Source organism: Triticum aestivum, chromosome 3B (assembly GCF_018294505.1).
Source record: "Triticum aestivum cultivar Chinese Spring chromosome 3B, IWGSC CS RefSeq v2.1, whole genome shotgun sequence".
NCBI lineage: Eukaryota > Viridiplantae > Streptophyta > Magnoliopsida > Poales > Poaceae > Triticum > Triticum aestivum.
The window spans coordinates 742,767,842-742,795,564 of NC_057801.1; the positions used below are offsets into that span (position 1 = coordinate 742,767,842).

Here is a 27,723-nt window from a genome sequence, read left to right on the forward strand (position 1 = left end):
GCACTTATCGAAATAGCACACATCTAGGGGGAGCCCATCTACATGTTAGGATCGTGGGGTTTGTATGCGTACTCTATATCTTGTTTATGCAAATCCCGTATTGTCATCAATCCACCAAAAAGGGGGAGATTGTAAGGGCTTATTTATCCCATAGTGGTTTTGGTGATTGATGACAATGCTTTTGCGGACTAATCGTGTGCTTTAAGTTCTTTCAGAGAATCATCCATTGGCACGAGATGATTTCCTCCCCTCGGTGTTTTTATTCAAGACGGTGTAGCTCCTGCATTTCGTTGTTGGTGGACTAGTTTCGTAGGAGTCACCATACTATTAAGAGGGGATCCGCTTTGGTAAGACTAGGGTGGAATCAACACGTACACATCCTTATCACACCCGTCGTCTTCCTTTCGCATCTTTGGAGCTGCACCTCTCTTCCGTACCTGCTTTGCCCTGTGCCAGCGGTAGTACCGCGGTCTACAACGGTAGTACCGCCGAAGCCCCCCAGCGGTAGTACCGCTCCACGAAGCGGTAGTACCGCTCTAAGTGATAGTACCGCTCCGCAGAGCAGTAGTACCGCTCGCGGGCTTCGGCCGTAGTACCGCGTAGTACCGCGCCTACTGCCGCCTCGATTCGAGACGGTGTTTTCTCGTTTCGGGTTTTGCGGCACTAGTAGCGGCAGTAGAAGCGGTAGTACCGCTCTGAGCGGTAGTACCGCTCTACTCCCGCGGTAGTACCGCTCTGGGCAGTGGCCTGACTTTCTCTTCAGCGCGGTAGTACCGCTGAATAGGGAGCGGTAGTACCACCCTCAGCGGTAGTACCGCCCTTCCCTAGCGGTAGTACCGCTCTGTGCGGGGCTGCTCAGTGGGGTAACGGTTGGATGTGTCCCCCCACTATTTAAAGGGGTCTTCTTCCTCCTAGTTGAACTACCTCTTTCCCCCAAAGCTCCATTGTTGCTCAAAGCTCCATTTTCGCCCGATTTCTCTCCCTAGCCAATCAAACTTGTTGATTTGCTCGGGATTGATTGAGAAGGCTCAGATCTACACTTCCACCAAGAGAAATTTGATTCCCCCCACTTATCCCTTGCGAATCTTGTTACTCTTGGGTGTTGAGCACCCTAGACGGTTGAGGTCACCTCGAAGCCATACTCCATTGTGGTGAAGCTTCGTGGTGTTGTTGTTGTTGTTGGGTGCCTCCGGTTGTTGTGGAGTTTGCCCCAACCTTGCTTGTAAAGGTTCGGTCGCCGCCTTCAAGGGCACCAATAGTGAAATCACGGCATCTCGCATTGTGTGAGGGCGTGAGGAGAATACGGTGGCCCTAGTGGCTTCTTGGGGAGCATTGTGCCTCCACACCGCTCCAACGGAGACGTACTTCCCTTTAAAAGGAAGGAACTCCGGTAACACATCCTCGTCTCCACCGGCTCCACTCTTGGTTAATTCGTGCCCTTACTTTTGCAAGCCTACTTGTTGTTACATCCTTGCTTGATTGTGTGCTAGTTGTTATTGCATCATATAGGTTGCTCACCTAGTTGCACATCTAGACAACCTATTTTGTTGCAAAGTTTAATTTGGTAAAGAAAAGCTTAAAATTGTTAGTTGCCTATTCACCCCCCCCCCTCTAGTCAACCATATCGATCCTTTCATCCATAAAAATAGAGCATCTCCAATAGAAGATGCAAATTTAGAGATGTAAAAATTTACATCTTCAAAAAGTGCTTTTTGCATCTCCAAAAAATGCCAACTCCAACAGATTATGCAAAACGGAGATATAAAAAAGCAACTCCAATAGAAGATGCAAATGGAGATGTAAAACTATACTTCAACTACTATTTCATTTGAAACCTATACTTCAAACATAGAAAAGTCAACTACTATTTCATTTCAAACATAATTAAACATAGTTCTAATTAATAAAAACATAGCAAACTCAACTACTACTAGTTCGAGGTACTACATTAATTCATCTACTTCTACTATACTACTACTACTACTACTACTACTACTACTACTACTACTACTACTACTACTACTACATCTGCTGCTGCTGCTGCTACTACTACTACATCTACTACTACTACTACTACTACTACGAGTTCGAACTACATCTACTTAAACTACTTCGAAGATAAAACTACTACTCATCAGCAGAGTTCTCGAACTGCTCCCAGAAATCATCCTTGACTGGGACATCACAACCCTCGTCCTCCTCCTCGGAGTCGCCCCAGTCCTCCTCGGAGGAGTCGACAAGGATCACCGTCAAGGGGACATCCTCGTTCTTCTTCTTCTTCTTCTTCTTCTTCTTCTTCTTCTTCTTCTTCTTCTTCTTCTTCTTCTTCTTCTTCTTCTCGATGTCGCGCTTTCACCAGAACTCCTGCTTGGCCTGCACATACTCCGAATGCTCACGTGCGAACCTCGCCATCGCCGCCACGTCGCTCTGGCCAGGACTAACGACAATGGCAGGCCTCTTCTTCTTCGTCTTGATCCCCTTCAAGTGAATGCCCCCCAACACGAGCAACTCCGCATCCGCCTGGGTCCCGATCTCAAGGAAGTTGAGGCCCTTCTTCGGCCTCCCGACACGCCACACCGCCACGTCGTAAGCACGCGCGCCATCGTGGGCGGTGGGGTACATGCCGAGCCAAAAGCGATGGCCAACGTCGGAGAATTCGACCCCGACGTTGCCGGAGGGCTTCGCCCTCACGGCGAAGAAGCCCGTATTGCCCCTCGGGGTCTTCCTCGACCACATGGCGAGGCGGCGCGGTGCAGCGACGGGGCGGCGCGGTGCGATGGATCCGTGGCGGCGACGGCAGGGTTGGGGCGGATGCGGCGGGGTCGGGCGGAGCGCGATGGATCCGTGGCAGCGACGACAGGGTAGGGGTGGATGGTGTCGGACGGAGAGGAGGGTTAGGGCGGAGACGTGGCGGCCTGGCGGGGTCAGGGCGGAGCCGGGGCGGCGACGACCCAATTAGCGCCGTACGATGGCGGGCGGCGGCCGAAAGTGGGAGGAAATCGAAAGCGGGCGGTGAGGCGGAGGTGGATCCGCGGCGGCGCGCTGATTTGGGTGGCGGCCGAGCGGCGCGAGGATGAAGATTTGGGGAAGGGGAAGAGAAAGGAAGTGGGAGTTGGGTAGTTGACGAGCGGCCACGTTTTTACATTTCCTGGAGTTGGAGATGCAAATTTGCACCGCGAAGTATTATAGTTTACATCTTTGTGAGGCGGAGATGTAATTTTTTTTCACCTACATCATCTACTGGATTAGTGTTTTTGGGTTTCAAATATGCAAAAGTTAGGTATTTTTACGTGTACATCTTCTATCGGAGATGCTACTACATATTATCGTTACTCGTGGGCTGCCCCCTTCACAATTACCGGGAGATCCAGTCCGGTCCCGGCACGACGCCACCGAAGCATTTTACTAAGATAAAATCAGATTTGTGTTCAAAAAAAAGAAAGATAAAATCAGATTGAAACGCCGCCTCCTCTGCCTCTGCCTCTGGTACCGGTAGTTTCCCCGCCGGCAGATCTGCTCTGCTCCGGTCCGCTCCCCTCACCGGCAGGCACCATGATGCACTACCTGTACCAGCAGGAAATCCAGCGGGAGAACCGGCGGCGGAGCCTCCTGCTCCGGCAGATGGAGGAAGGCCACGCCGAGCTGCTCAACTGGCCTGCTCTGATCCAGCGCGGACGATATGCGCACCACCTTGGGATCATCACCAGGGTACACTCCGTAAATCACCACCATCTATCTATCTATCTTTCTTTTTCTCTATCTAAAAAATACAAGTATCGAATTGAATGCTGAATTGCCTTTTTCAATTGCAGTGCGCTACGGCCGTGCTGGGCCTGGCGATTCTGATCTACGTGTTGGTGCTCAAGTACAAGTACCACCTGCCCGAGCTGCAGGATCCCATTGACATGGGGGCGTGTGTGTTTGTGGCTCTCTGCTTCATCCCATCCGGCTACCTCTGTACTCAAGACTACTCCATATCCAAACTTGGCTTCTTGTTTGCTTGCTAGCTTGGAGGATTAGCTAGGCAGGATCTCCCTAGGACAAGTGAAAGTTTGTTAATCACTTCCTCTTTCTCTGTAAAGAAATATAAAAGCGTTTAGATCACTAGAGCGAGTACTCTTCTTCTTGGTCTTCTTTCAGGCAGCAGTTTGCAGGTCAGAAATATCAACTGTTGAGGAACAACTTATTAGCTATTTGTGTGTTCACAACTTTACATGGCTCGTGCCTATAATAGATTGAGTGCTGTTGGTACGCCATTATGTTGGTGGTTGCTTGTCAGAGCATGGAATTGTTTACATTTATTCACTACCATGGCACCTTTATATATTCTTTAATTAAACACTATATATACTCTAAAAAGGAAAGGCACAATAAGTATGAAAGAAATAATCCGAATCAGAGACCATAACCTTCAGCGCTGTTGAATTCTGCGTTTCAGCAAACTGCATTTCGAAAATGCCTGGATTTCCACTCTATCCATCATCGTTCAGAAGGTGCCGTATTTTCAAAAAAAAAAAAAGAGAGAGGAAGGTACCGTATTTTCTCTATTCAAGCGACGCTGGTTCCGCCAATTTTTATATTCGCCATATAAAGAGATCTTAAATAGTGTTGACATGAGGCATGGCAACAAAATGCAAGACGGAATGTGCATCATGGTGGTCTCGTTCGTTCACACACCTACGCGAGACCCCAACTTTTGATAAACCAAATACAAGTTGCAGCACTGATAAACCAAATTTTGAAACCCAGAAGGGCTCTTGAACACGAGAGCTTGTTTTTCAGACCATGACCAAATATATACAGTAGTTTTTCTGTATTCTACAGGCCAATGGACACATTCAGATGTCAGTATATCACACACCTCTGAGAGTGCATTCTGATTAACTGACATCGCAAACAAGACAACCAATTGTTTGTGCAGTTGTTGCAGTGAATAGCTAACAAGAATATATGAATATAACGTAAATTAAATGTTACTACTGGTTGTGGAATCGGAAAGGTTACAACTTACAACTAAGGCAAGCATGAGTAGATTCACAGCTAATAACCCGTGTCAAATGGCTACACCACCTAGAGAAGATCACACTACAGACAATAAGAACACCAACATCAACCTTTACACGACAAAGCCAAATAATCCGGGTAAGAAATTTTAACAAACGACCCCAGTACCAGAAAAAGGCCACCATCCAGAGCAGATCATTCTCACACTATTGATAGGTTAACAGAACTTATCTGACATACACCTAAAAAAAACTTATCTGACATAGATTTAAAATCAGCACCAACATCATACCAGCATTTTGGCATGTATGGAAAAAGCACCAGTGCATTAACCGAGCAACTCAGAAGCAACTTGCAAACATTGGCACCAGAAAAAATAAAAGGAAAAACAACTGCATAACTAAAAGAAAAGAACTTCTTTAGAATTGTTGAACTATAATACATTTTACTTTCCAAAGCATTTTCCCACCTAAAAATTATGGGTCATAACTAACTCTACTCTTTTTCTTCGCTACTCCGCATACTCTAAGCTTTCTTCACTACTCTTTTTCCCTTCTTTTTAATGTTCACCAACAACAACAACAACAAAGCCTTTAGTCCCAAACAAGTTGGGGTAGGCTAGAGGTGAAACCCATAAGATCTCGCAACCAACTCATGGCTCTGGCACATGGATAGCAAGCTTCCACGCACCCCTGTCCATAGCTAGCTCTTTGTCGATACTCCAATCCTTCAGGTCTCTCTTAACGGACTCCTCCCATGTCAAAATCGGTCGACCCCGCCCTCTCTTGACATTCTCCGCACGCTTTAGCCGTCCGCTATGCACTGGAGCTTCTGGAGGCCTGCGCTGAATATGCCCAAACCATCTCAAACGATGTTGGACAAGCTTCTCCTCAATTGGTGCTACCCCAACTCTATCTCGTATATCATCATTCCGGACTCGATCCTTCCTCGTGTGGCCACACATCCATCTCAACATACGCATCTCCGCCACACCTAACTGTTGAACATGTCGCCTTTTAGTAGGCCAACACTCCGCGCCATACAACATTGCGGGTCGAACCGCCGTCCTGTGGAACTTGCCTTTTAGCTTTTGTGGCACTCTCTTGTCACAGAGAATGCCAGAAGCTTGGCGCCACTTCATCCATCCGGCTTTGACTCGATGGTTCACATCTTCATCAATACCCCCATCCTCCTGCAACATTGACCCCAAATACCGAAAGGTGTCCTTCCGAGGTACCACCTGGCCATCAAGGCTAACCTCCTCCTCCTCACAGCTAGTAGTACTGAAACCGCACATCATGTACTCGGTTTTAGTTCTACTAAGCCTAAACCCTTTCGATTTCAAGGTTTGTCTCCATAACTCTAACTTCCTATTTACCCCCGTCCGACTATCGTCAACTAGCACCACATCATCCGCAAAGAGCATACACCATGGGATATCTCCTTGTATACCCCTTGTGACCTCATCCATCACCAATGCAAAAAGATAAGGGCTCAAAGCTGACCCCTGATGCAGTCCTATCTTAATCGGGAAGTCATCGGTGTCGACATCACTTGTTCGAACACTTGTCACAACATTATTGTACATGTCCTTGATGAGGGTAATGTACTTTGCTGGGACTTTGTGTTTCTCCAAGGCCCACCACATGACATTCCGCGGTATCTTATCATAGGCCTTCTCCAAGTCAATGAACACCATATGCAAGTCCTTCTTATGCTCCCTATATCTCTCCATAAGTTGTCGTACCAAGAAAATGGCTTCCATGGTCGACCTCCCAGGCATGAAACCAAACTGATTTTTGGTCACGCTTGTCATTCTTCTTAAGCGGTGCTCAATGACTCTCTCCCATAGCTTCATTGTATGGCTCATCAGCTTAATTCCACGGTAATTAGTACAACTCTGAACATCCCCCTTGTTCTTGAAGATTGGTACTAATATACTCTGTCTCCATTCTTCTGGCATCTTGTTTGCCCGAAAAATGAGGTTGAAAAGCTTGGTTAGCCATACTATCGCTATGTCCCCGAGACCTTTCCACACCTCAATGGGGAAAAGGGAAAATTACTTTCAGGACTGATTTATTTCATTTTTATATGTATTCTCTCAGGAGGTTCTCCATATATTACTTGTTGAGTCCCTGTTTTAAATAAAGTTACCCATGAATTTTCTTGCACTTTATTACTCAAAAATTGTATGCCATGCAGGAAGTAAATCCTGAGTAGGGTGAAAAACAAAATGGAATGTGCAGATGAGATTGATACAGGAACAGGAAAATAAACTTGACTGCACAATAATCTTGAACATTAAATTGCAGTGCACAAACTAACTTCCTTTTCCCTCCAACCTACTGGCTAGCCTGAAGGATGTGCTCAATATTTCATATTTGCAGTAAGCCCTCCTTTCTTGCTAAACAAAAACTATCTCAAGAAAATCAATTAAGGACTGGTATTAATCGCACCAAAGCAAGGATACCTAACTTGCAGCAGCCAACACGGTAGCACATATTTGTTACAGCAAGAGATCATATGGCATTTCACAATATTGTAATATGGCTAAAATATGGATGGATTAGACCAAACAAGAGCTACCTGGAAAATGGAAACAGGAATTAAGAAACATGATACTATCTTCATTTCAAAACTCAGTACACGGCTGAACTGGAAACCCGGTACATTTCAAAACATGCACTTTGGTTGTTGCTTGTCAGAGCATGGAATTGTTTACATTTATTCACTACCATGGCGTCTTTAAACACAATATATGCTCTAAAAAGAAAAGGCGCAATATCACAAGGTCCATGACTAATCAAATTACTCCCACTAGTATGAAAGAAATAATCCGAATCAGAGACCATAACCTTCAGCACTGTCGAATGCTGCGTTTCAGCAGACTCCATTTAGAAAATGCCGGGATTTCGACTCTATCAATCATCATTCAAAAGGTACTGTATTTTCAAAAAATAAAATAAAGGCAGAAGGTACCGTATTTTCTCTACTGAAGCGACACAAGGTTCTGCCAATTCTTACATTCGCCATATAAAGAGATCTTAAATAGTGCTGACATGAGCCATGGCAACAAAATGCATGAGGGGAATGTAACATGAGACAAGATGCAGTTTGGGCTCTTGTACACATCATTATAGATTATATATGCATGTTGAAAGAAAACATGTCTTGTTGTAATAAAACAACTGTGTATCTTATTATGCAGCAAACTATGTCATTGGCCTTGGCAATAGTCTACGTCCAGCCAGCATAAATGCATAATCACTACACCGACAAATAAGATGATCGTATAAAAGCACAAACAACTTCTGCATATTACAGGATAGCATCACAGCAACTTCTGTTTTTTTTTCGACCTAAATATATGCAAGCAGTGCTTGCTGCTTTGTCAAATAAAAAGGTTGGTGCTCTGGATCTGAATTTCGCAGTAGCTCTCGTTCACACACCTACACGAGACCCCAAATTTTGATAAATCAAATACAAGTTGCATAACAAATAAACCAAATTTCGAAACCCAGAAGGTCTCTTGAACACGAAAGCTTGTTTTTCAGACCATGACCAAATATATAGTTTTTCTGTATTTCAACAGGCCAAAAGACACATTCAGATATCACTATATCACTCACTTCTGAGAGTGCGTTCTGATTAACTGACAGCGCAAACAAAACACCCAATTTTGGTGCAGTTGTTGCAATGAATAGCTAACAGGGATATTTAATTAAATGTTACGACTGGTTAAGGAATCGGAAAACTTACAACTTACATCTAAGACAAGTATGAGTAGATTCACAGCTAATAACCCGTGTCAAATGGCTACACCACCTAGAGCAGATCACATTGCAGGCAATAAGAACACCAACATCAACATTTGCACTATATTCGGGTAAGAAATTCAAACAAACAACTCCAGTACCTGAAAAAGGCCACCATCCAGAGCAGATCATTCTGCAGGCAATAACACCCAAACCGAACCTTTGCACTATTGAACTACAGCACCGACGTCATACCATCATTTTGGCATAGATTGAAAAGGCACTAGTGCATTAACCGAGCTACTCAGAAGTAACTTCCTAACATTGGCACCAGAAAAGATAAAAGGAAAAATAACTGCATTACTAGAAGAAAAGAACTTCTTCAGAATGATAGTATCTTCATTTCAAAACTCAGTCTACGGCTGAACCTGGAATGTACTTTCTCAAAAGTAGAACAAACTGTTACATGCACTGTACAGTGAGACTCCATTGCTTTAACTATGGTCATATGTTCAGTAATCTGCCATAATTGCCTATTCCACAGTGAACAACAAATCAATAATCATGTACCAAGGCTACAACACTACGCTCCCCATCGGATCCATCTGCGAACCTGCAACATTCATATGAACAAAAGGCTGTCAGCAAATACAAATAAGATGATAATAAAATATAGGAGAAGCGAGAAGTTTAAAATTTTACCCAGGCCCAGGCAAAAAAGTGTAGAAGGTAAGCGACGGCCATAATGATGTATGAGACGATTGATGTGCCTGGTGCTATCAGCAGGCAGCTATACCAAATGACAAGGGCCGTAATACCAGCCATGCCAATGCAGCTCGCGACATCAGCAAAGATTTGCATTAATGCAGTGTCCCTGCATTGCCTGCAAGGAACACCTAGACTAACTGCCATCCAAACCACAGAGAAGACAAAATGCAAAATCGTCGGGCCATTGCCCTTCAGATTCTTCAGTGCGACTCCCGCAGGGTCGAGGTAAGGCAGTAAGGTCAAGGATCCGAACAGAGGATAGCCAAGAAACTCGCCCAGGTTCTCCTGCACACCAACGTCAGGGGAAATTCAGATACACCAACGTCAGGGGAAATTCAGATTTTTCGACAAAGAGGGGAAATTCAGATAGGGAACTCTAGAAATTATATGAAACTTGGGATAACTGATGTGAAGGGAAGATCGTGGCAACACATTTCATTATATTGAACAAAAAATCGCTTTACTTTCTTGCAGGAAGAACAATCAAGCACACACCGTACCTCTGGTTCGGGCGCTCCAGCAAGTACAGTGGAGGCCTTCTTGGACGACGGCCAGGCCTTATGCTGAAGAAGCGCTTGCCTTAGGACGCCGTCGTCGAGCTCATCTGCGTTCCTCCTGTCCTTCTTGATCCAGTATGCCCATTGGCAAGTACTCTCTTCTCTGGCCTTTGAATCGGCCGCCGCCGCCACCGCCACCGCCAAGCTTAGCTCACGCGCCGCCACCTCCAAATTCCGACAGGTATCTGCAAGGCCCTCTTCCTGAATCTCCGCCTCTAAAGCCGCCCTGGCGGCGGCGCTGCTCACCATGCCCGCGGCGTTCGCCATGGTCTGCAGGTCCGCGCCAGCAAGAACATCGATAGCTTCTTGAAGCTCCCTGGCGCGATCAAGAAATGCGCACCGCTCGAGGGCGCGGACCACCAGCCCCGCCACCCAGACGAGATGGATGGAGGAGAGGTGGCCCGCCTCCGCCGCAGCCCGGGCCGCGGCGGAGGAGGCGCGGTCTAGCACCGAGGCGGTGCTCTCCATGCTGCGGCGGAGGCCGTCGGCCGGCGGCCGGCGGGGGTGGGGAGGAGGGAGGGACCACCAGCGGGCGGAGGGCTTTTCGAGTTCTTGGATTCGTTGGTCTCGGGGGAGCCGGCGAATTGGGGGGCGGGAGGAGAGGGGAGGAGGAAGGAGAAGAACGGGGGTCCGTTATAACTCGCTCCTAGCGAGCAGGTGGGAGGGCTCGCTCACGCGCGAAGTGGCCCAACGTCTTTTTTTCCTTGATGACTCGCCACTGTGCATGTGAGTTAAAAAAAATACAAGTGTATCAAAGAGCTTATTTCGTATTTCCACTGTTTATTATTTATTGTTTATTATTTATCTATTTATAAATAATAGTAGTGCATTTTGGGTAAAGCATGCTAAATTTTTATGTAATTTTAAACAAATGCTCATGCAGTCCAAAAAGGTGTTCATGTATTTTAACAAAGTTTCATGAATATTTCAAATGTTCCATGCACTCGGAAAACAATTCATGAAAAAATTAAATTGCTGTTGCAATCTCAATAAAATATTCATGCATTTATGGAAATGTTTATAACTTTTAAAAAAGTTTGTCTCATTCACCAAAAATGTTCACACGTTTAAAAATTCTTCATGAAATTTATCAAAAATATTTATTAAATAAATGTTTTCTCAAAGCTTTAAGAAAGTGGTCATGACATATAAAAAATGTTTGTGACATTTAAAAGAATTGTTATAATACATTAAAATTTCAAAATGATGAGTGATGTATATGAAATAGGTTCAACATATATTTAGGAAAAATGTTCAATGTGTATTTGGAAAAATGTCAACGTGTACTTAGAAATGATGAGTGAAATTAATGTGAGAGCACACAATTTCAAAAAAAATAAGTAGTTAAGGGGCATCCCTTACAAAAGTTACAAAAAACTACCCTGGTGATGACAAGTAACGCACGAACTGTGCATCAGTTGTGGTAACCTAGTAGTTTTAGTCAGATTTCTCCCCCACACACACACACCGGAGGGATGAGTGGCTTTTGTGTTTTTAGATCTGGTTTTTAAAATGAAATATGTTTTAAACCACGCGGTAAAATTATGAACCGTTTTCACTGTTGTGTTCCTCTCATCAAGATATTAAAACATGAACCTATGTTAATAGGTTTTGAAAAATAAATTTTAAGCGCAATTTGTGCTCACAACCAGAACTAAAATATGGTTCCAACTAGAACTAACATATCCATGATGCCATGCCCCTGGGTGTACAAGCAGGCCAAGTGTTGGTCCATCGGGCCATTGGGCGAGCCAGGTGCATGACCTGGCTACTGGCACACACCATGGTGCATCAGCGACTTGGGTGAAAAGCTAATAAATAAAAAACAAGAGAAAACAGAAGCAGAATCTCGAGTCGAGCAGTGGAGGTAGCCCGGTAACTCAAGTCGATCATTCTCATTCATTCTTGCCTGAAACAAGTGGGTTATTCATTCTGGTGCCACCTTTGTTCAATCGAGTCCATGTTCTCTATTTCTCAAAACCCATTCGTTCACCGACCCATGGACCAGAAGTTGCTTGCCTGGAATTAAGCTTTCTGGTTTTCTTTTGTGCAATCTTTTTGCGAGAGCAACCCTGGGTTCGTTCCTAAGATACACTCATAACTTTCTTTGTTCATGTTTCAGCATAGGAGATCTAGTGGTAGGACAAGACTACATTGCCAGACGATCTAGGAGTATCTAGCGAGGATAGACTAGATCATAATCAACCCCATTATTAGGTAAACCCTAACCTTGCTTCCATATATAAGGCAAGGCAGGGTCTTCTCACAACTCGTCTCATACTTATGTGATCCTTGCGATCTCACCATTGTGCACCAAACCCTAGCTCTCGTACAAGGCTACTGCCCCGTAATATTTTGAAGCGACCAGCAATTGCTGGCGATTATATTATGAGGGTAGGGAGCAGTATTTACAAGACCACTGTCGCGGTTTGAGGAGAAACAACAGAGAGAAGGGAAAAACAGGGCCCCTTGGGCCACGCTTGGGTGATCTCTCACATTGGATCCCCAAAGGGGTGCTGCAAGCATTTTGCTCCCACCAATCTCCATGCCTCCAAGGATCCCCGCACTGCCTGGAGGATGACCCAGGGCTCGGCGATCTTCCTCTAGAAAACCATGCGGTTCCGCTCCAGCCATAGCTCCCAAGAGATGAGCATGGTGATCGACCTGATTCATTTCTGATGCTCGGCTTGGGTGGTGTTGATGATATGTGCCCATTATGTCTCCGATATGTCGACCTCGTAATACACCAAACCCTATCACCATTGTACACTCCACCATGAGGGCCAAACCTCAGTAAATTGCCTCGTGTGAATTCCATTTGTGCATCTTGCTACGTGCACATCCCCATCATGATTACTGTCAGGATCTTGTACCGACAATTGGTGCATAAGGTAGGGGGAGCGTTGGCTGGAGATCAGATCCAGATGGGATCCCACTTCATTGTTAGAGTTGAGCTCATCGTCCCGAGTCACCTCTTCTTCTTGTCTTGCATCATGTGCTTCTTGTATTTCATCCCATACTTGTCGTTCATATTCTTCATATAGATTTGTTGGGCACGAAGAGCTTCATGCACTTGATTCGCTTGTTCTTGACGAACGAACTTCTTTTTCTCGATGTGGGTATGATATTCCTCTTCTTGATGGTCTCACTCGTAGGCTCCTTCCTCTCAATCTTGTCATTGTCACTGCTCATGATCTAGTATGCGGTTTTCTAATCCACTACCACAGTGAGGTTGTGGAGAACAATTTTGCTCTTGTTCTTCTTACCGGTTGTGATGTCGACACCGGTGTGAATTTGCATGTGATGGATGCTTAGAAGCATTTGAACTTGCATAGAGTCTTGATTAGGACAAAGATGTAGATGTGTTATACTTGTCAAACATGCGTGTGATCTTGTCCATTCATGCATCAAACTTAGAGTTGAGGTAGTCTTTTGTTGTGAGTTTTGACTTCACGCAACTCGGAATGCCCTAACTGCCCTGAACGGAAGAGGGAAAGAGAAAACCTAAAAAAACAATATTAAAAAAGTTTGACCGGAAACAAATCTAAAATATCTATTTTAAATTTTAAATGGAAGGAATAATATCAAACTGGTGGCGACAGCGAACGACAACGACTCACGTGGTGGTGTTGCGGAAGCGAGCCTGGGCGTGCTCGTGCTTGGGCAAGCGCCAGATCTGCCGCATCCTTCCCTTGACGGTGTCGTGGCCTCTATCTAGTGCTTTGGCTTAGGTGGCGGCGTGTCGCACCTCTCCTTGCCGTCTCGGAGTAGGGGCACTGGGGCTGGGCTATGGACGCTGACAACCGGGAGGGCGTGCAGGGCTCTTGGTGGCTGATGAAGTGCAGACCTAGGGTTAGGTTGCCACGGGCCTCATAGGCTGGATAGATTCCGACCCGTGGAGGCTCGCCACTCCGGCGGGCCATCTTCGAGGGCTGCTCTGGCCATGATGTCGGTTGGCCCCAGTGATTCACACCATCGACCCAGGTGGGGTTCCCAACGCGTGGACCGACATTGTGGATGTCCGGCCCGGCTGACAGCGGTTTTGCTCTGTTGTAGTTTGTTCCCTAGTGCCTAGTTCTTGGTCATCCTGGTGTTTCTCTAGTGTTGGGGGGTTCATCTTGGATGCCGGGGCGGCGGCCCTGGGTGGTGAGTCTACACGGTTGGGTCTGCGGCGGGCAGCATGGCAACGGTGGTGGCATCTCCTCTTAGCCCCGACCATCTCTTTGGGGGTGGGTCGGTAACTTTGAGTCAGCTGGTGGTTCTTGTGTAGGCTTGAGCTAAAGCTTTGTGCTCTGCACTGGTATCGCTTCTCTCTTGGGGGGCGTTGTTGTGGGTTCCTGCACGGTGCCAGGGCTCTGGGGTGAAAACCCTTGTCCATCCTCTCGGACTCGACGGTGGTGGCGTTAGGCATCATCACCTTCTTGAGGGCGCCGTCATGGAGCCTCGGCCTCTCTCGGTTGCAGATGGCCTGCGGTGTAGGTTTGCTTCTCCCCTGTGTGTCGCGTCTTTAACTCTATGAAGTGGTGGTTCGGTGTTCTCCTATCTTATGGGCGTGTCCTTGTGGTCTCCGTTCTCGGTCCTTACTATCTCTTGGTAGGAGCGGTGCTTCACGGCATGGGGCGATGGGGCAGCCTCAACGGTGAGGCGGCCCCTTCCGGAGATGGTTTGGTGTGTTTGGTACCATAGGGAGCAGCGGTTTCTCGAGGCGACTCGCCTACAATCTTGTCCAGTAGTAGTGGGTGTCATGTGTTAGGGGTGGTGTCTCCTGGTTTCATGTTCAGTGTTGGTGTAAGTGCATCTAGTGCCCCTTACTAATTTTGGTGTATTGAAGACTTATAGGTTAAGGGACTAATATGTTTGTAAGTGTACACAGGTTGTATAAGTCAATGAGGAGTTTGATATTTACAGTAAAAGTCAACCCCTAAAAATGAATGTCTTCGGCTGAAGACTTTGGTTCTCCTGAAGATTTTGAAAGTGAAGAAATTGGTGTGACCATGAAGACTTCGATATTCATGCGAGGAATCTGAAGCGTGAAGACTTTTGTTTTCACAGTTTCATTTTCTTCTTCTTGAGTCATAGGAAACAACATACTGTTAAAGGGGGTCGAGGTAATACTAAGGAAACAGATTTCCAAGTGATGCTCATCTCAAAATCCTACACCTACCCAATCCTTCGAGTGAAGCCATTGGAAATCTCATATCAGCTTAGTCAATTTCTTCAGTGATAGAGACGAAGATCTTCTGGTCTCTGAGTAATTTGTTATGATTGAGTTAGGAATTCGCCAGTGCGAATTGCCTACACAGTGAGGTACAGGATAGCCTTGAGGAATTTGAACCTCAAATATCCGACCGTTGTTGAGCCGCGCACCAGCTGTTCCAAAATATCCTACCACCTAACGGTCATATCTGCCAAGGGCATTTATGTCTTATCATGTCAGGTTGCTCCCTAGGCTATAAATAGCCGCCCCCTACAACCACTAGCTGGTTGGCTGCTCCGAGAGAAACTGACACTTGTCATTTGAGAGCATCCCATCCTCTGAGGACTTTGAGCGAAAATCATCAAGTGAGGAAAACCCAAATCCCAAACCCAAACCTACAAACCCCAAAGTGATTGAGCACCACTAAAGAGATTTTTCCTGTGTGGAACTGACACTTGTTACCTTTGAGGACTACGTATCCTCCAGACGGTTAGGCGTCATGGTCTGAGCATCCAAGAGGAATTGTGGATTGCCGAGTGACCAAGTCTGTGAAGGTTTGGAAGTCACCTATGAAGACTTACCACTACTATTGGGCGAGGTCCGTGTGATCTTAGCTCAAGGAGAATACGGTGAGGATTGTGTGTCCGGGATTGTGTGTCCTCGAGTTTAAATACTCAGCCGCTCCAACTAGACGTATAACTGTCACAGCAGTTGGAACTAGTCTACCAAATCATTGTCTTCACCAAGCCAACTGGTTCTATTTCCTCAACCCTTTCATTTCCTCAGTTATGTGTTGATGTACCTGATCATTACTGTTTGAAGACTTTGACTGAAGACTTTCTCTAATTCCTCAATCCTATTTCTTCAGTCAGTTTGTCTTCATCCTGCTTATCCTGTGTTTATGCTTTCTATACTCTGTGTTTGTCTTTCATTTCATCATGATGACTATGCTATTAATCTTTTTTTCTTATACCTGAGTACTTATTCCGCTGCAAGTAGTTCTTTGCTTAGGAATTTCCTCACCCTAAAATTCCTCAGTGAAGAATTCATAAAAATCGCCTATTCACCCCCCCTCTAGTCGACGTAACACGCTTTCAATTGGTATCAGAGCAAGGTAATCCCTTGTTCTGTGTGATTTTGGTTTAACTGCCTGGAGTTTTAGTTATGTCGATTGCGGGTATGATCAAGATCTCGGCTGGGTGTCCTACCATTGATGGGACGGACTACCCCTACTGGAAGAACAAGATGTGTATGCATCTTGAGGCAATTGATAACAATCTCTGGTACGTTGTGGAAAATGGTGTTCCCTCAGTCACTCCGTCTCTGAATGCTACTGATGTGAAGAGATTCAAGAAACTCGATTCTCAAGCGAAGAATATTATATGTGGCCATCGAGCAAAGGTCAGTACGGCAGAGTGAGTGCACTGGAAACTGCTAAGCTGATTTGTGACAGGCTGTCCACGGTCAACGAAGGAGTCTCAACTCAATGTGACTCCCGAGTTGATGTTCTTCGCAATCTCTTCAACCGCTTTAAAAGACTCGACAATGAAAATGTTCAGCAAACCTTCGATCGCCTCACTGACATCTCAAATGAGCTTCAAGCACTTGGTGCCACTGATATCACCGATCATGAGGTGGTGAAGAAATTGCTGAGATCACTTGACACCTCATTTGATACCCTCGCACTAATGATTCAAGAACGAGCTGATTACAAGTCACTTGATCCCGGTGATATCCTCGAGAGGCTAAACACTCATGAGTTCCAGCTTGATGAAAAGAGAGATCTCTAGATCACGTGCACTGAAGGCCAAGGCAGTATCTGAGTCCGAAGCTGAGGATTCTGGTAGCAGCCTTGGTGATCCTGAAGGATTGAGCCAGGAGCTAGTAATGCCCGTGAGGAAATTCCAGAAGTTCTCTCGCCGTGGTCGTTTTGGAAAGTCTTCAAGAAATGATGATTCCTCGTCCCGTGACTACAAGAAGAGAACTTGCCACAAATGCAAGAAACCTGGTCACCACATGTCTGATTGTCCTCTGTGGGAAAAGGAATCAAAGAAGAAGAACTAAAAAGATGATGATTCTGATGACTCAAAGAAGAAGAAGAAATCCTCAAAGTCTTCATAATCAAAATCCTCAAAGTCTTCATCTCACAGCAGTTCCAAGAAGGCCCGGGCATTCATTGGCAAGGAAATGGACTCTAAAGCGGAATCTGAGGATAAGGTGGAAGAGGAGGAATCTGACTCTGGATGGCTAGCCTAGCCCTCGCTACTGCTTACGTCAGCAAGTCCATCTTCAACGCTGAAGAAAATGACTTCCCCGACTCTGCTGACAAGGGCAACGATGACTATGCACCCACCTATTGCTTCATGGCAAAAGGTGCCAATGTACTCAAACATTCCCCCTCTGACTCTAGTGAGGATGAATCTGATGACAATATTAGGCCTAGCTATTCAAAACTTGCTAAAATTGTTGTTAAACAATAGAAGGCTTTAGAAAAGATTCAAAATCAACTAGGCAGAAGCGATGACATGTTAGGTCAGGAATTGAATCGAACTAAGACTCTGACAGATAATCTTCAGAGACTTCAAACTCGGTTTGACAACCTTCAAAATCATCATAACACTCTCTTAACTGATCACGAGACGCTTTCTTATGAATTTCTTCAGAGAAAGCAAGATCTTGAGAAGTTAAAAGTGAGTTATGAAGATCTTCAGAAGGAAAACGATTCATTGCTTGCTCAATAGATCAGTTCTGCTTAGGAAGAATTTATTCCAGCATGTCTTAAATGCATTGTGCGTGAATCTGCTAATTCATCACCTAAATGTTCAAATGCTTCTAGTGCTGCAAATTCTTCAACTGTCTCTATGGTCAAAAATTCCTCATCTGAGGATACCACATGTATCACTGACGATAATGCAGGGCTGAAGGAATTGTATGTGACAAGCATTTACAAAAGCCTCAAAGGGCATCATACTCTTTGTGATGTGCTCAAAAAGCAGATCTTGAACAGGAACCCTAGGAAAGAGGGTATTGCCTTTGAGAGGAAACTCAATGCTGATGTGACCTACTGGAAACCTGAGCAGTACCCCGAAACCTCATGGATTGCTGTGAAAGGACCTCCTGTAGATCCATGCACTTTATCTGGCTTTACCTCTGATTCTTCATATTCCTCTGATGAGTCATTTGACTCCAACTATAAACTATTCAAGAATCAGAACGGTGAAGTATTTGCTCGATATGTTGGGACTAACTGCAGGAACAATCCCCCTATGAAGAAAATCCGGGTTCTTAAAAGATGCCTTGAAAATCTTTAGGTGAATGTCATCATGACACCACCCATGAAGAATAGGAACCCCGGATCTAATTCTTCATATGGACCAAATTCTTCTTATGGATCCAAGTCCTCATATGGATCAAATTCCTCACGCGGATCAAAATCCTCATATGAACATCATCGTGCTAACACTTCTGTTTCGTAGGGAAAGTCTAAGAGTTATGAATATGTGCATTATTCTTCAAACCATTATGTTCATAAGTCCTCGAAGAATTTCTCTACTTATTCATATGCTTATCCTAACCACTCTTTTGTGAAACAAAGTGCACTGGCTTCTATGCCATCATTTCTTATGGAGCTCGCAGAATGATGAACTCTTTGCCACCCCTCCAGATGTGGGTGGTGAAGAAAAAGAACTAATCTCTTTTGCAGGATCAGGTCTCCAGACGAACTTACTCGTCTGAAGAATTTGCTGGAGACCTGAATGTGCTTGAAAGGATGCAAGCTAATCATGAAGAAATGAATCATTCATTTCCTACGTCCTCATATTGCTATATCTGTTACTGTTAATGAAATTGATATCATATTCTTCACTGATGAAGTATATGGGTTTGTAAGTTGCACTAATTCATCTGCAGGATGAACAACCCAAAGCTACTGAGTGGGTACTCGATAGTGGATGTACAAATCACATGAATGGTGACAGGAGCTTGTTGATGGACACTGATTTGTCACCATCTCATCTGAAGCATATCACCTACGCTGACAAAGGCAAAAGCAAGGTATTGGGTCTAGGTAAGGTTGCAATCTCAAAGGATAAACACATGGACAAAGTCATGCTTGTTGAGTCCTTAGGATTCAATCTTATGTCAGTCTCAATGCTTTGTGATCTTGATATGGTCGTTGTCTTTGGAAAATTTCGTTGCCTTGTGCTAATGGAATCTGACAACTCCAAAGTTTTCGAAGGCTTTAGGAAAGGAGACTTGTATATTGTTGATTTCTCTGCAGGACCACAGCCTGCCACATGTTTACTTGCAAAAGCTTCAGAATGCTGGTTATGGCATCAACGACTTGGTCATGCTGGGATGAGGAACTTGCATACACTCACGAAGAAGAAGCACGTCATTGGCATCGAGGGTGTCAAATTCCTCAAAGATCATCTTTGTGGGGCTAGTGAGGCTGGAAAGATCACCAGAGCCAAGCATCCCGCGAAGACTATCATGACCACTTCTCGTCCCTTTGAATTACTTCATATGGATTTATTTGGCCCTACTCATTATGCCACATTCACTAGTTCTGCATCTTTATATGGCTTTGTCATAGTTGATGAATATTCTCGTTACACATGGGTGCATATCATCACTTACAAAAATGAAGTGTAGGAAGTCTTCAGACGATTTTCCTCAAGGGCTTCCACTAACTTCGGTGTGAAGATCAAGCATATCAGGAGCGATAATGGAACCGAGTTCAAGAACACTGGCCTTGATGAATATCTCGATATGCTTGGTATTACTCACGAATTGTCTGCTCCTTATACTCCTCAGCAGAATGGCGTTGTGGAGCGCAAGAACAGGACTCTTGTTGAGATGGCCTGCACTATGCTTGATGAATATAAGACAGCTGAGTGCTTCTGGCCTGAAGCAATTGATACTGCGTGCCACATCATTAACAGGGTATATCTTCACAAATTCTTCAAAAAGACCTCATATGAACTCCTCACTGATAAGAAACCCAATGTAAGTTATTTCAAAGTCTTCGGTGCTAAATGCTGGATTAGAGATCCTCACCATCACTCTAAATTTGCACCGAAAGCACATGGGGGTTTTATGCTTGGTTACGGAAAGGACTCGCACACCTACAGAGTCTTCAACATCAATCATCACAAGTTGTTGAAACTGTAGATGTGCGGTCCGATGAAACTAATGGCTCGTAAAGAGAGCACCTACCTCCTGTGCTAGATGAAATGTCACCTTAGGAATCCATCAAGTTCAAAGCTACTGAGGATATCATTCCCACCGAAGAATCTACTGAAGAAGTCATTCCGGATCGTGAAGAAAATCATGCTAGTGCTGCTGGAGAAACTGGTCCTGAAGAAACTGCTGGGCCTAAGCAAAGTCGTCAACCCACACATCCTCACATTGCAAACGAAGTGCAAGTAGAGAAGATCATCGACGACATTCGTGCAACAGGTCCCCTCACGCGCTCAAAAGCTTCACATTCATCTAACTTTTGTGGGCATTTGCATTTGTCTCTATCACAGAGCCCACTAAAGTAGATGAAGCATTCATGGAATCCGAGTGGATTCAAGCCATGCAAGATGAATTGCATCAATTCAAGCTCAACAATGTGTGGGAGCTTGTCAAGCGACCAGACCCACGCAAGCACAACATCATTGGTACCAAATGGATCTACCGCAACAAACAAGATGAAAATGGCCTCATGGTGAGGAATAAGGCTCGTCTTGTAGCTCAAGGCTACACACAGGTTGAAGGAACTGATTTCGATGAAACTTTTGCACCTGTTGCTAGACTTGAGGCTATTCACATATTGCTTGCTTATGCTAACCATCATAATATCATCTTACAACAAATGGATGTGAAAAGTGCATTACTCAATGGTAAGCTTGAGGAATAAGTATATGTTGCTCAACCACCAGGTTTTGAGGATCCAAAATTTCCAGATCACGTCTACAAACTCAACAAGGCCCTCTATGGCCTCAAGCAAGCACCTCGGGCGTGGTATGACACACTGAAGGAATTCCTCATGAAGAAAGGCTTCAAACCTGGTTCACTTGATCCAACTCTTTTCACCAAAACATATGATGATGAATTATTTGTGTGCCAAATATATGTTGATGATATTATCTTTGGTTGTACTAACCAACGTTACAGTGATGAATTTGCCTATATGATGAGTGAAGAATATCAAATGTCTATGGTGGGAGAATTGAAATTCTTCTTAGGTCTTCAGATTCGTCAACAATACAATGGCATATTCATATCTCAGGAGAAATACCTCAAGGATGTGTTGAGGAAATTCGACATGCAATATTGCAAAGGCGTCAAAATTCCTATGCCCACAAATGGCCATCTATGCACTGATGAAAATGGTAAAGACTTCGATCAAAAGGCATACCGCTCCATGATTGGTTCTTTATTGTACCTATGTGCATCTAGGCCGGATATTATGCTTAGTGTTTGCATGTGTGCCTGATTCCAAGCTACACCGAAGGAATCACACCATAAGGCTGTGAAGTATATTCTTCGATATCTAGCTCACACACCAACACTTGGATTATGGTATCCCAAGGGCTCTTCCTTTGATCTCATTGGATATTCAGACTCTGACTATGCTGGCGATCGGGTGGACCGCAAGTCAACATCAGGCACATGTCATTTCCTCGGACGATCCTTGGTATTTTGGTCCTCGAAGAAGCAGAATTGTGTATCACTCTCCACTACAGAAGCTGAGTACATTACTGCTGGATCTTGCTGTGCTTAATTGCTATGTATGAAGCAAACACTCAAGGACTATGGCATCAACGTGAAGAATGTGCCACTCTACTGCGATAATGAGAGTGCTATCAAGATTGCTCACAACCCAGTTCATCACTCGAAGACAAAGCACATCCAGATGCGTCATCATTTTCTTCATGACCATGTGTTGAAGGGCGACATCTCCATCGACCACGCAAGTACTGAAGACCAGTTGGCCGATATCTTCACAAAGCCCTTGGATGAGAAGAGATTTAGCAAGTTGCGGTGTGAGCTAAATATCCTAGAATCTTTGAATGTTCTTTGAAAAGGACACGCATCCTAACACTTATGATGACTTGATGACTTAGATGTGCAACACATGAAGTAGCGTTTTTCTTCAACCAATGAAGACTAACCCTCTAAGTGAAGAAATTAATGAAGAAATTGATTGTCAGAACCCTACGAGAATTGTACGCAGTTTCTGAAATCAGCTTTCTTATATGGTGGGTTACGTCACCAACCAAAGTTGAAAATCTTCAATTTGAGTTTTTCTTCTTTTTGAAATTCCTCAATTTTTCAAATTCTTCAACTTTGCATTGTCTTCACTCTTCCGTCGATGTTCTTCATTTGACTATATATATGAGTTTATGTCCTTTTTCTGCTAAGTGAATGTGATCGGACCCTTTCCCTTCTATGCTAAACTCAACACAGTCTGTTCACAAATTCTTCATGTGCGTTCTATTTGAAACTCGTTCAAATTCTTCACTGTGTCCTTGTCAGCTCAAGAAATTGTGAACGAAACTTTAAAATATTCTTATCTGAAATTTTTGGCTTTTGCCGCTCAAACCGTTATGCATTCCACGGTATACTTATCTATTCACCCACGATCTCACATGATCTCCACTTCTCAGTACGTGGCTGACACATGTCGCATGAATGAGAAGGGTCAGGGGCACGTTTGTCCAAATTCTTCGGGCGAACAGTTATTCACCTCAGCTATAAATACCCCCTTCCCTTCCTCATTTCACTTCTACTCCGGTCGACCTGACTCCCTCGCTCGAGCTTCTCAGGACCTAGCGCCACCGTTACCTCCATCGTCGCCAGTGAGGAAGAGCTTCACTGCCTCGTACTCGTCGTTGTCGTACTCGAGCTGGCCGCAGAAATCTTCCCTCCGCCACCGCCGTAGACGTCTTCCTCCGCCAAGTTAGGGCATGCAAGATCCGAGCCGATGAACTTCTAAATCTACTCTTACAGTTCGTCGTGTTCTTCATCAAGGGTAATTAAAAGTTACTTTTACCGCATTTATTCTACTGATGATTTTCATCAAAACTTCAAAAGGTGTTTATTCTTCAACCTCCACACTCTAAACACCTATCACAAATCTTCAGTTGTTGATCTGTTTCTCTAAGTGACATTTTTCTTCATGATTCCTCAATTGTGTGAATCTCATGATCCGCACAACTCTCGAACCTAAGACAAAGAACGCTTAGTGAAATTCTTCAAGACACATCGGGTCAATTTCCTCAAACGTGTTCAATTTTACAAAACCTTCTGAGAACGCATATGACCTCTCCAAATTCTTCGCACCTATACTCTATTCACAGGTACACATGTCTGCTACTGAGTCACTATGTTCTCATCAACTTAACTCATTTGCAGCATTCCTCGAAGAAAAGCTGCATACTTCTTCAGAGAACTCAATTGTGCAAATTCCTCAGTTGAAGAAAATGGCAGATGGTAAAAGGCCTCAGAAAGGAGTAAAGAAGCTTGAATTAAATACTACTTTTGAGATCCCTGCAGATATCTATGCAGGGTACTGCATGCCTGATGAGGCAACTCATGGCAAGGAGACGAAGAATGAGCGCAAAGTGCGCATTCAGAGGATAGAAAGAAGACGGGCAAGAGAATGGAGGGGGTACAAATATGTTACTCCCAAATACATGAAGAAATTCGCTCTTAACCCTCCATGCTCAAGACCTCCTCTGGCACTTGGCCAACTAGCTGATCCAACAAGCCTTAAACGTGGTGAGGATTATGCTGATGAATGGGCCAGGCGGCAAGCAAAGTTGGCCAAGCAGGCCAAAGAAGCAGTAAAGAAATTCAATGAGGATTCTGCTGCTGCCGCTGCTGAGGCTTCTTCAAGCAAGAAGGCTATGCCAAAGAAGCCAGCCAAGAAACCACCTTCCTCAGCAATGCCCTCACGGTCAAGTTCTTCTTCAATGCCCTCACGACCAATCTCCTCAGTGCCACCGAGGCAAATTCCTAAAGCTGCCACAGTTCCTCAAGCCGCTCAACTTCCTCGGACTTCAAAGTCCTCAGCTCCTCCGGCAAAGTCCTCTGCACTTGTGCATCTCACCATGTGCCAAAGGACCACAGGCATATCAATTGCCTCAGGAGCTTTAGCAAGTTCCTCAGCTCACGCTTCATCAACCGGTCCGACTCTGCTGAAGACCAAGGCCACTGCTGGACGAGGCACTAGACCAAGTCCTCACAAGAAGCAGGTGGTCTTTCAAATTCCTTCTGATGATGAGGCTGATGATGATGAACTTCCCGATATCATCAAGGACAGACAACAGCGGGCCGCTAGAGCCAAAGGGAGTGTTGTGCCCCTTCTATTGGATTCGAAGAAGATCCTTGATTTCATCGATCTCTGGCACAAAGATCCCAACGCTCCAATGCCAGATTTGGGCCTCACTCCTGGACAAAGTCATGTTGTGACGGTGTTCATAGCTGAAGAGAAATGGAAGTATGACCAAGCCAGGACTGTGAAGAAAGCGCAGTACAGAAAGCAGCGCTACCTAAAGGACAATGTCCTCTGTCTTTCACCTGAGCAGCTCATTGCACTGCAAGCTGAAATCAAAAAGCTCAGCGATGAATTTGAAGCCTACAAGGCATAATGGAAGGGTGCCAAGGTCAGATTCGTCAAGCTGACGAAGAAATTCACTTCAAGTGTTGCTGCTCCTGTGCACATTGAAGTCACTCCGGCTAAAGCATCTGCTGAAGCCACTGAAGGAATTGCCAGCACCGCTGATGAAAATCAGGCTGCTGATGAAACTGCAAGCACCAGGGCTGCTGAAGAAATTCCAGCCTCCGAAGAAATTGCCAGGGCAACCACTAGTGTTCGCCTGAAGAAATTGCCACGCTAGTTGAAGACTCAGTTGCTGCACCTGAAGAAACTACTCAAGTTAGGCCAACTGCATCAGTTGGGCCTGAAGAAATTGATCCAACTCCCACTGCTCCGCCTGCACCAACACCAAGCCCAGTTCTTCCTTCTTCTCTGGAAGTGAAGGAAACCAAAGTTGCAGAGCGTGCTACTTTGAAGAAGAGGAAATCATCAGCTGCCTCAGAATCTTCGGCCCCCAAGAAGGCGAAGATTTTGACAAGTTCACTAGAGAATCCCATTGATGTTGTCCCTCTTGCATGCATGCCATCAAAGGAACTTGTTCCTTATGGTGAAGAATATCAGATTCCTGAAGAATCTGTTGAAGAAGATCCCTCTGCTGCTTCCATAGAGAAGATGGATGAAGAAATTGAAGTTGAGACTGGCACTTCAACTCCCCAGGTATCATCGCCAACGCCTCAGTTTACTGCTGAAGAGGCCGGCATTGAGGAAATGGATGTGGATGAGGATGTGGATATTGGCTGCACCCAGTGATGAATGATGATTTTTTGGGATAGTCAACATCCCAACTCTCCTCTGTTCACTCCACTACAAAAAATTCCTCAGTCCCCAGCTCCAACTGAAGTTCAAATGGGATCTGATGAAATTCATGCCACCCCTTCCATTCATGAAGAGATTCCAGCCACTAGTGCTGATGAAAACACTACTGAAGAAATGGAGGCCCAGGCTGCTACTGAAGCAGAAGCTGATATTCCTCACCCCGCGGCTCCTGAAATTGACATTCCAGAAGTTATTCTTCAAATCACTGACACTCCTCAGCCACAGCCGAAGAATCCATTCTCCAAGACTCCGAAGTTCAAGGCTGATGCCTTCTTCAATGAGGATGTATTCTTCACTGACTACAATCCATATGATTCTGCTCATCTGAGGAGGAAGCGATTCTGGACTGCCAGCTAAGCAGATTTCTATTCTTCAGTGCTCTTCAACAAGGACAAGGTCTTCAATCATGAGAATATTCCTCACTTGGATATGGAATCACTGCCTTGCTTCACGCCAGTCCTTGCTGCCATTCATGATGCCGGCCTGCTCAATTTCTGCACTGACATCTGCGATTGGAATGAAGAACTCATTCTTCAATTCTATGCGACACTGCACATCACAAGCAATGCTGAAGATGTGAACTCATGGGTGTTGGACTGGATGATGGATAACACACACTATAAGGCACCGGCCACTGAATTGCTTCGTGCCATGCCTGTCAGTCCTTCCCCAGAAGGTGCATGTCTCATCTATTCTAAAACTGAGCCGTCAGATCATTTTATGCAAGTGCTGATGAAGCCATTGAAGCCTAGACAAGCCTCAAGGACCAAATTCCTTGTGAAGGAATTGCAATATGTGCCAAGGACACTCTATCGCATTCTGACGAAGACATTGAGTCCCATCATAGGCCACGAATCTAATGATGAAGAAGTCGTTGGCATCATGAAGAATCTGCTTTTCAACATCATGCACGGTATTCCCGTGAACTATCATGATTTCTTCATGAGGACTTTGGCAAACATTGAAATTGAAGGAAATATGCCCTAGAGGCAATAATAAAGTTATTATTCATTCCCTCATATCATGATAAATGTTTATTGTTCATGCTAGAATTGATTAACCAGAAACATAATACGTGTGTGAATACATAGACAAACATAGTGTCACTAGTATGCCTCTACTTGACTAGCTCATTGATCAAAGATGGTTGAGTTTCCTAACCATAGATATGAGTTATCATTTGATCAATGGGATCACATCATTAGAAGAATGATGTGATTGACTTGACCCATTCCGTTAGCTTAGCACTTGATCGTTTAGTATGTTGTTATTGCTTTCTTCATGACTTATACATGTTCCTATGACTATGAGATTATATAACTCCCGCTTACCGAAGGAACACTTTGTGTGCTACCAAACGTCATAACGTAACTTGGTGATTATAAAGGTGCTCTACAGGTGTCTGCAAAGGTACTTGTTGAGTTGACGTATTTCGAGATTAGGATTTGTCACTCTGATTGTCAGAGAGGTATCTCTGGCCCCTCTCGGTAATGCACATCACTATAAGCCTTGCAATAAATGTGACTAATGAGTTAGTTGCGGGATGATGCATTACATAACGAGTAAAGAGACTTGCCGGTAACGATATTGAACTAGGTATTAAGATACCGACGATCGAATCTCGGGCAAGTAACATACCGATGACAAAGGGAACAACGTATGTAGTTATGTGGTTTGACCGATAAAGATCTTCATAGAATATGTGGGAACCAATATGAGCATCCAGGTTCCGCTATTGGTTATTGACCGGAGACGTGTCTCGGTCATGTCTACATAGTTCTCGAACTCGTAGGGTCCGCACGCTTAAAGTTTGGTGAAGATCGGTATTTATGAGTTTTTGTGTTTTGATGTACCGAAGGTAGTTCGGAGTCCTAGATATGATCACGGACATGACGAGGAGTCTCTAAATGGCTGAGACGTAAAGATTGATATATTGGATGACTATGTTCGGACATCGAAATGGTTTCGGAAGGT

General features: G+C 44.7%; 2 protein-coding genes across 2 annotated transcripts; one reads left to right on the forward strand and one right to left on the reverse strand.

Moving 5' to 3' along the window:
* Positions 1–3,454: 3,454 nt before the first annotated feature.
* Positions 3,455–4,213, forward strand: LOC123066275 (uncharacterized). Its single transcript, XM_044489389.1, has 2 exons — positions 3,455–3,708; positions 3,813–4,213. The coding sequence occupies exons 1-2, from the start codon at positions 3,553–3,555 to the stop codon at positions 4,005–4,007; spliced, it is 351 nt and encodes a 116-aa protein (XP_044345324.1). The 5' UTR covers positions 3,455–3,552; the 3' UTR covers positions 4,008–4,213.
* A 5,024-nt stretch (positions 4,214–9,237) lies between these two features.
* LOC123066276 (uncharacterized) lies at positions 9,238–10,650 on the reverse strand. Its single transcript, XM_044489390.1, has 3 exons — positions 10,028–10,650; positions 9,462–9,812; positions 9,238–9,372 (listed from the first exon to the last, which is right to left on the reverse strand). The coding sequence occupies exons 1-3, from the start codon at positions 10,550–10,552 to the stop codon at positions 9,343–9,345; spliced, it is 906 nt and encodes a 301-aa protein (XP_044345325.1). The 5' UTR covers positions 10,553–10,650; the 3' UTR covers positions 9,238–9,342.
* Between the last annotated feature and the right edge of the window lie 17,073 nt (positions 10,651–27,723).